The sequence below is a fragment of the Rhipicephalus microplus genome, chromosome 8 (genome assembly GCF_043290135.1).
Source record: "Rhipicephalus microplus isolate Deutch F79 chromosome 8, USDA_Rmic, whole genome shotgun sequence".
NCBI lineage: Eukaryota > Metazoa > Arthropoda > Arachnida > Ixodida > Ixodidae > Rhipicephalus > Rhipicephalus microplus.
The window spans coordinates 14,895,654-14,905,538 of record NC_134707.1 but is presented as its reverse complement, the minus strand read 5'-3'; the positions used below and the strand labels follow the sequence as shown (position 1 = coordinate 14,905,538).

Sequence of the window (9,885 nt, the reverse complement as noted above, 5' to 3'; positions counted from 1 at the left end):
CGCCAAGGGCGTCCGCGATCGCACATTGGTTTAATATTAAACGACGTGCTTATGTACCTTTCAGCACCTCCTGCGTTGTTGACACGACCCTCGAATAGCGCGAGTCGTTGCCATGGCTCCCCGAAACGGAACTGCTCACACTTGCAAGTGGGGGCGTGGTTCGCTTGCTTCATTTATACATCCATGGCCTCTCTCCCTCCTCCCTCCGGTAGCATGTATAACCTTTTCTTTTTCGCCTCGTGTATGATGGGCACCAGCGAATGGTGCTTACAATGCAACGACCATTAGGTCGCATCGACCGCCCAACGTCCTGGGAGTGTCGGTCGTCTCTCGCCACATCGACACGTGCTCGTGGGCTAGGCACACGGATTCATTGCGTGGTAGTAGACATGAATAGTGTTTCTACGATCATTTGAATGAGGGAGCACAAGTGGCTGTGAGGCTCGAACGACTTGTCGACACGACAAGGCCAGGTAATTACGCCAATGAGCGCTTGAAAAGATTTACGACCAATAAAAAAACTTATTCACAATGCTTAGAAATGAAACGTTTCTGTCAAACCAAAGAAGAAAAAGAACGTAATGTTTAATGAAGAGAAAGTAAGGGAGGTCCACCTAGAATCCTGGTTTCTAGCCGGCTACTCCTCCCTAGGGTAAGGGAAAAAGGGGAGCAAGAAAGAGGGATGCATGATGATAGGGGACTTTTGTGTAGTAGAATTGGTCACCGTACACGGACTGTCTTGCGGGGGAGGAGGGGGGGGGTGAGGCACGTACTATATACGCATGAGAGTTCTTATGCCGTAGCACATGCTGTAACGATGAGAACCATCGTTACACACACACACACACACACATATATATATATATATATATATATATATATATATATATATATATATATATATATATATATATATATATATATATATATATATATATATATATATATATATATATATATATATATATATATATATTACATCCGTAATATCCCCTTTCTGTGATGTTGGAAAGGATCAGGGCACACGAGCAGCTGCTTGCTTTCAACGCTTGACGCTATGAGAAAAGCCCCCACCGATTGGCTTTCTGATTGCAGAAACATCGGTTGCTGCAACCTAATGGGACTGTCATGCTCTCGCGTGACGAACTGATTCGCTTTTAGTAGGGGGTGTCGCAAAGCGAGAGTCACGTGGTCATTATCAACCTGCCTCTTTGGATATTTTCTGTTGACATACGCCCATTACGAGCGCAGTTGGCTTCCACTGTATCTTTATATTGAACCCACATGAAAAGGCTCTGATGAACAAAGATATGGAAAGCGAAATTGCGAAAGTCCAGTGGGAGCGACGTATCAGATAAACGCAAAAAAATCGCTTTAAGGGGCCCTGCAACACTTCTTGAGCATGGTCAGAAAGCGCTGCCGATCGATAGTCGAGGGTCACGAGAAAACGCGAGCCAAATGTAATAACGCAGCCCGCAGCCCGCGGTCCAGAATTCACAATAAATTCTCAAATTCAGCTGAAAACTGCTTTCTAATCTCTCGACAAATGATGATACAAAGGTAAAAATCACTCATCAGAGTCATTGTATCACCCATTAGATGATTTGAGCGCAGCCCGCCTGTTCGCCACTCCGGCCGCCATGGGAGGGTGCGATTTACCGCGTATTCGAAGAAAATTAAGAAGAGGAAAATGTGGCTGATCGCTTTCTATCAACCTTTTTTAGGTACAGAAAAATTTACCCCTTTCTGGGCTGTTGCACTAGAGTCACAAGTCGACGTCACAGCCTCGGAAGTGCATTTTTTGGTGGGTCACACGCACTAACAACAGCCCAGAGAGGACTATGACAGCGTCCAGGGAGCCTTGAGTGAAAAGGTCTTCGGTATAACACGAAGAAATAAAAGGAAGGCTGGGAGGTTAATGGTAAGATCAGGTATGCTACCCTGCACTGTGGTTGGGGAGTAAGGGGATAAAAGAGAGAGAGATAAAAAATAAATAAGAACAAAACACGGACGCACACACAAAAGGAAAACGTGCCTTCGCTGAGGTGGTTAAGCGTTTATTGGGCATTGTTTTGTGACAAGGCCGAAAGAGTAAATGCTAATGCCACAGCGACAAATAGCACGAGGTCAAAGGCCCGGGGAAAGGGTGCCCCAAGCTTAGGTTAAAACACTTGAGCCTGTTCTTTTTACGAAGTGGCGTTCGCCGCAGTTGTCCGGGTAGAGTGCCGCCGAAGTGGTCTCGACGAACTCTGGCCTGTCTGCAGCAATATCACCGTGTACGTGATTATCGCAGCCGCCATCTGCCGAAACAAAGGGAAGAGGGCATACTCATTTAACGCCAAAAAATATGTATGTTTACATTAACAAACAAACCGCCAAGTTTCCAAGGAGAAAGTCTTTGTTAGAACCACTAAGCTAAATGAAGCCTTAAGAAGAACCACTGTTGGATAATTGCACCGGGCAACATACAGTGCCAGAATGAGGCTACTAAAACAAGAAGTGCAGGTTATGCCACTATAACATGGGGTACAGATTCTTTAAATACGTGGATATGTATTAGGACGCACGTATTCAAATTGCACGTGTACTTATTAGAGGCACAATACCATCTCACGAAGTGTTGTCAGCCTTTTAAGGAACTTTATGTGGCCTACACACGGAGACATCAGGAACTCGTGTTATACTTGTAGTGCCAGGTTTGAAAGGCATCTGGAATGAGTGCATACTGAGTATTATTTTCCGCAAGTAGCTGTCGACACCTACCGAAACGAGCACGGACACCTTAAGCTTGAAGAAGTCACCTGCTCTAAGACAGAGACCTTCCGAGTCGATGCTCTCGCGGAGACACTGCATCTGCGAAGAGACAGAATTTTTTAGGGTCAGTACACAGCTATGGGGCATATATTTCGATTTTCTTACTGCTGCATTTAAAATATCAGACTTTTTGCCTTTGCAGTCCACTCGGAATATTCTAATCTCTTAAGTGAAGTTGGTTGCAGCTTTTTTCGAGGTTCAGGGTTCAAGGTTCACCATTTTTTCACGTGACTAAAACATAGCGACATTCATTCATATTACATGCTCACAATGACGGCGTTATAGTACTTGATCATTATACACGCGTTCTCAAAAGAGATAGCGAGAGAGAGCAGAAAAGCGGAAGAGGTTAATTAGAACAGTGTTCACTTTATTACCCTGCCTGCCGGGGTAAAAGTGAGAGGGTAATGATATGAAAGAATTATGATGGAGACGGATCCTTGCCACGTACTACCGAGAATTGTAATAATATTCTTTATCAGCATGTTCTTAGTGTTTGGTTGATTCAGCGACGAAGGGAAGGTAATGAACGCTTCAGTGTTAATATTATGCATACCTTCTATTAGAATAAAAGTTCCAATAAACTGCAGTCATGTCTGCTTACCCTTCAAATACCTGTGCATTGTTGGTGAATGAGTAAAAGCACGCAATAAATATGATTCAAGTGTTACACAGAAGCGTACCATTAATGCATTTTTCAAGTAAATAAACCGTATAAAATTCCCATATGCTTTGTAAAGAGGCACATTGCATTAGGAGGTAAAGTTCGAGCTCGATCTATGGTGAGTTAAATGTTATACTGACGTGGTTCAATATTATATTTAAGACACAAATACGATGCTACACTTGCCTCATGTCTGTAACGATCATTGTCTACGCTGCGGGCAGTCTTGCATGCGTCTTGAATCTTCTTTCCCTGTGATATTCAGAGAAAGAGAGAGAGAGAGAGAGAGAGTAAAGTTGAGTGAAAGGCAGGGATTTTAACCAGAAGAAAAACTCCGGTTCAAGACCCTGCTCTAGTGAAAGAGAAATGGGTATGAGAAGGTAAAAAAGAAAAAAAAGGAGAAAAAGGGATCTATAAAAAAATAAAATGCGTACTCACTCGAACACATGAGAGTCACAGTCGTTTAGCGAGAAATTGATCTATAGAAATACGGACAATTGCAATGTTATATTTTAAAAGAATTTAGAACTCGTCAATGCGATTAGCACAAGTGAATGCACAACTTGACAATTAGATATTCGATTCTTTGCGCTCCAAGATAGCATTATTTGATTTTCTCTCCATTTTTTGCAGTAGCGGTAGCAACGTCATGACATCATGTGACACATGTTCCCTAAACGAGCCTTTCAAAAAACAACACACCAATGATAATGAGGCCTCTTCAGGACAGGTCTGCCTATCGAAACGTCGGCCAGCATATCTGTGTTACGTATAACTAGGTTACCGCAAGCAATCCTGCAGGTGTACTTGACTGGCATTCGAATTCATTCTCCTGTCATACGGTGTGTACGTCATACTGCCTACTGATTTTGTTACAATTCTAATCACAAAATATGTCTTGGGGCGGTGGAGACTTGAAGTCTGCAGACGTAGTACAGGAACAAGGGCTATCGATGAAACAAACTTGCACGTCACCTTGTACCACATAGCAACAGCGGGTTTCCTTGATTTAGTGCTTCTGATTGTTTTATCGATAACAAGTAGCATGAAACGCTTAACTAGAAATGCCGAAGTCAACGCACACTTAGGCTTATTACCAAGAGCACAGTAAATATATTACCCTATTTCTGACTCACCATGTTCGACAGACTTTGGCTCAGAAAAGTGAGCGACACGAATTCGTAGGTCGTGTATGCCGCGTAGAACCAGCTTCCGTAATTTTCTCGGCCTCCCGGTCCGTCCATACAGAGATCGTACACAGCTGTGCAAAGAAGGAGCAAAACAAAAACGCCGTTCACCACCAGGGACCAGTTCCATACATCGTTGAAAGCGTTCTTCAGCCGCTGTATCTCGCACACGTTCAGCCGAACACTTTCCAGGCGCATCGGGACATCTTCCCTACGACCAGTCGATGAGGTCTGGTCGTTCGCACCGCTGGCGAGGCATTCATCCAGGACCCTCAACTGGAACTTTGCGTACTCGATGAGTACTTGACAGGAAGAACGCAGCGCTACGGTGTGGACATTGTCGTAAGTGAAGTAGAAGAAGGACGTGAGCATAAAGCTGATCCAGAAGAAGGCATCAATCCAGCCGTTGTCATTCCCACGACCAAGAGTTGACTCGACTGCCCGAGGTGACAAGAATGCTGAGACGCCGAACATGGAGCAATAGACGATGCAGAGACAAGACCGTCGCACGTCGGACCATAAGTAGCGTCGCGGTGCACAGCACTTGCAAGACGGCATCCGGACTCGCCTCTCGAAGGTGGCCGATCGGACGTAGAAGTCGATGATCCTTGAGGACGCACGAAAGAGACACGTCAGGTTGACGATGATCTTGACCAGAGCCACTGCGTTGGCAACCGCTCGCAGGGAGCTGTCCAGCACGTGGCGACTCTTTGCGGCCCGGTAGCCATTGTAGACTATGTCGTCCAACACCGTCCAGCAAAGAAACACGATGCAGCCGCTTGAGTACAAAGTGTACCAACTCTTCCAAACCACCTTAGGTGATCGTTGTTGGTCGGGGCGTCCAAAGAGGTTGCGTATGAAGAAGCATCCACACAGAAGACAAAGCCAGCCATGAAAACGGAAGCTCCGGGCCATGAGCGAAGCGCAGCTAGAGGGCCGGTGTCTCCTAGCTGCCGAGTCTTGCCTTCTGCCTATGTGGCGCACCTTTGCCTGGAACAGCCGCTGGAATAGTGGCTCCCGTTCCTTTACTGACAGCCTCCGTTCTGAGTCGTGAAACTCTGGGTTCTCCTTCTAGAAAGAGACGCCATGAATAGTGTGAGTGATAATACGCCTGCGTCCTGTTAATTACCTTGCATGCTGTATCTCATTCAAAAACTCATACTATCAGTTAATTAGCGAGAAGCTGCTCTAGCATAGAAGCTTAAGGGCTCACTCCTGTGATACCTTCATTTGTGAACCCAGGTAAGTGGCTTGATTCTCTTACATATCTCTGGACCCTCTTCCGCAACCTCTTTAAGTTCGAATGAGTGAGCGAGTTCGTGTAAAGCCCCTAAAACTTCGCAAAGTTTAGCGACGTATGTGGTTAATCTCCCACCTCCGCTTTCTTCCCCCTCCTCCGACCTTTACGAGGCCGGCGCCGCGTCGGTATTGGCCAAATGTCACGTGGAACCACTCGCAGTGTTCATTTGTTTATATTCGCTCACGAGAGTCATCTTTGTTGTGAAGGCGAGGCCCCGTTGGGGCTCAGGGCATATGTTTTAAGAGATACGAACGTGTCCTTCTGTGCGCGCGGTGCTGTCAAATACCTTTCACCCAAGAATGAAGTCACTGTTGGTTGCCGTGAGTGGTTGTTGCGTCTTCTGATGCAAGAACTAGTCTAGGGACAGCCGAAAGCTTTTTGATACCGCTAAGCACAATGAGTTGCGACAAAGCACATGATTGCACAGAATCGGAAGTGAGAACTTCAGGCCGACGTGTTCGAATCCACTTTGCGAAGTAAGTTGCGTGTCTTTCACTAGGAGTATGGCTAGATGTTTGCTTATTCGATACCTGCTCTAAAGCCGTAAACAAGTCACAATCAATTGTGCAGATCGTCGCAATATCTCAATCAGATTTATTGACACTTCTGTAGGGCTGATTTTCTGTCTACGATACATGCTTTCGTGTTCTGCTTCTCGTTATGCGCTGACTGGTTTAAGTTCGCGGTACTGCATGATTTGGGCGCTTAGCTTGCAGGCGAAAAGACGTTCGAAATTGTGATTGCGAAGCTTCAGAGATTTCGCCCTGCTATTTTGAATAAACAAAACTGGAGTGCAGCAACTCACATTAGGATTCGTACTCACCGTTGGTTTTTGTGGCGTTCTCGTACACATTTGAGAGTAAATTGCTTTCTGTGGCTCCTTTACGTTGAGTGATCAGCCGGGAAACTTGCGATATGAGGGCAGCTACGCAAAGCGTGCATGCTTTCGAGCCATTGCGTGCGTGCATCGTTTAGGAACGTCACACATACGTGTCATTTCGTGTGATTTTTTTTCGCTATTCCGTGTGAAGGTTTACATCAGTCACGTAAGTTCTCGCGAAGTAATCGCGTGTGGTAGCACGATACCTCATTCATACGGTAGCTCATTTTCCAAACAATTTAGTTCGTATGTGAGATACGTTCACAAGGCGCACTTCCGAATTGTGATTGGTGCTTCTAACCACTTATAGAAACAGCCACAGCTGTTCGAATGTGTCAACTATAAATAATGTATGGCTTCTGACACATTAAGTCCTTGGATGCCTCAGAAGACGCTAAAATGGCTGTCGGCGACAGCGCCATTGCATGTCGACAGCACCAATGTGAGTTGTTGCTTCCATTGCATGAATCACTGTGAATGCCCTCTGCACGCATTGTATACCTTATATATGGCGACGTTTGCGCCACCCATGCGCTGTGTAAGAAAAGACAGTCGCACTGCCCCTTTGGGTGCTATCACGCCACCTAGTGGAGAGGTAAGCCATAGCAGCTGCACATGAACGTTGGAGCGATGTTATTTACAGTATAAAGATTTTTCGGACGCGCGGTAAACGATGAATCAAGAAAAACGAGAGTTCTCACTAACAATCACATTTTCATGTTAAAGAACATATATAATAAAGGGCGGTGGGCACAAAGTTAACATCTCGTGACTGCGACGCCGAGTGACTCGATCAAGGCCTCATCCCACGCACACGTGACACTAAACAGAGCTGTAATGGGCCAACGTTACACTCGTTAAGATAATTTTAGGTTAAGTTTGACGACTGGCGTGAATGCTCTGAGTGCGCTGCCTGCCGAGGACGCGCTTTTTCCGCGAGAGGGGGTTTGCTTCGCAGGTGCAATGCAGGTGGCGCCACGTTCGAAATGCTAGTGCGAAGGAGGGGAGACCGAGGAGAAACGAGAGCGGAGGAAAGTACTTCGCGAAGTTTTATGGGTTTTAAGATGGTGAAAGTGCGGCGCTTGCGCTAATAATAGCTCTAGAGGGATGATTATTGTCCGCCTCGATGGCCCAGTGGCTATATAGGGTGCTTGGTTACTGGCCCGAAGGACGCGCGTTCGATCCTCGCCGCAGTGGTTGAATTTCGATGGAAGCTAAATGGTAGAGACCCGTGTACTGTTCAATGTCAGTGCATGTTAAAGAACACCAGGTGGTCAAAATTTCCGGAGCCCTTCACTACGGAGTCTCTCATAACCACGTCGTGGTTTTCGGAAGTAAGATATCGCACCTTAATATCAGCGGGATTATGATTATCTGAAACATTTGCTACAATTTTTTAAGGATTAGAGCCAGCCCGAACGTGAGTACAGTTGGGGCGGTTTGAAGCGACGGAAGATTCTCCAATGCAGGGTGTGGCAGGAGCAAAAATTTGGACGAGTAATGTTTTCTTTTTTCGAGAAATGATCCGGGCAAAAGAAGACCACTTGCCGGAAAAAAATGCCTCTAGCGAGGATTCGTCATAGCCTCAGTCATGCATCTTCTAAATAATTGCTGCTTTGCAGAAGAGAAGTGGTACAAACAATGGCTGCTGTAAGACCACTTGCCAGAACATTGGCTCTTGCGAGGATTTGTCATAGGTTCAAGCGTCTATTTTCCAATGAATCTCTGTCTTGCAGGGGAGAAGTAGTACAAACACTGGCCACTGTAAGACCACTTCCCATACCATTAGCTCTTGCGAGGATTCGTCATAGGTTCAAGCGTCCATCTTCCAATGAATTTCTGCCTTGCAGGAGAGAAGTGGTGCAAACAATGGCCACTGTAAGACCACTTGCCACAACATTGGCTCTAGCGAGCATTTTTCATAAGTTGAAGCGTCGACCTTCTAAATAATGTCTGACTTACAGAAAAGAATGAATACAAACAATGGCTGCTGTCAGACCACTTGCCAGAACATTGACTGTAGCGAGGGTTTGTCATAGGCTCAAGCGTCTATCTTCCAATAAATTTCTGTCTTGCAGGGGAGAAGTGTTACAAACAATGGCTGCTGTAAGACCACTAGCCAGGACATTGGCTCTAACCGAGCTTTTGTCATAAGTTGAAGCGTCCATCTTGCTAATATTTTTCTGCCTTGCAGGAGAGAATAATACAAACAATAGCTGCTAACAGACCACTTGATAGAACATTGGCTGTAGCGAGGGTTTGTCATAGGTTCAAGCGTCTATCTTTCAATGAATTTCCAATGAATTTCTGGCTTGCAGGAGAGAAGTAGTACATAAAATGGCCGCTGTAAGACCACATGCCAGAAAATTGGCTATAGCGAGGACTGATCATAGGTTCAAAGCATTTGGTTTTCCATAGATTTCTGTCTTGCAGCAGAGAAGGGATACAAGCAATGGCTGCTGTAAGGCCACTTGCCAAAATAGTGGCTCTAGCGAGGGTTTGCTATAGGTTCAAGCCGCCATCTTCTAATGAATTTCTGTCTTGAAGGAGAGAAGTGGTATTAACATTGGCCGCTGTATGCCATTGTATTTGCCACCTCTGTCTTCTACTCATCGTCTTTTCATTATTTTATATCCTCGAGGATTGCTCTGACCATGCTTAGCTCGAAACGCTCATGCGGCTACGATGGACTCACCTTCATTTGGTCAGTCGCAGGGAACTTTCAGAGCGACATCAACATAAGCCGACCACGTACAGGTACATTGAGATTATGGCGTTCGACACTCCTGACACCGTTGTCGTGGATGACAAGTATTGACCGTGTTGGCTTTCCCGGAAGGCAATCTGGTTGAGCACCGCCAGTTGACGCAAGTGCGCATGCGTTTTTGTCTGTGCGTTAACTTCCACCGCGTAAATCAATGAAGGCACGAATAACCTTGAATAATTGAGTGAATCACAGCGAAAACAGGAGAATTGCATTGTAGCACGAATCTGTAACGGAAGCGCCCACATCTGTTGGATTATTCAGAGGGTTGCGCGT

General features: G+C 45.7%; 1 protein-coding gene across 1 annotated transcript; it reads right to left on the bottom strand.

Annotated features, from left to right (window-relative positions):
• Positions 1-629: 629 nt before the first annotated feature.
• LOC142769343 (uncharacterized) lies at positions 630-9,546 on the bottom strand. Its single transcript, XM_075872499.1, has 5 exons — positions 9,541-9,546; positions 4,615-5,736; positions 3,665-3,730; positions 2,764-2,853; positions 630-647 (listed from the first exon to the last, which is right to left on the bottom strand). Exons 1-5 carry the CDS (start codon positions 9,544-9,546, stop codon positions 630-632), a joined length of 1,302 nt encoding a protein of 433 aa, XP_075728614.1.
• Between the last annotated feature and the right edge of the window lie 339 nt (positions 9,547-9,885).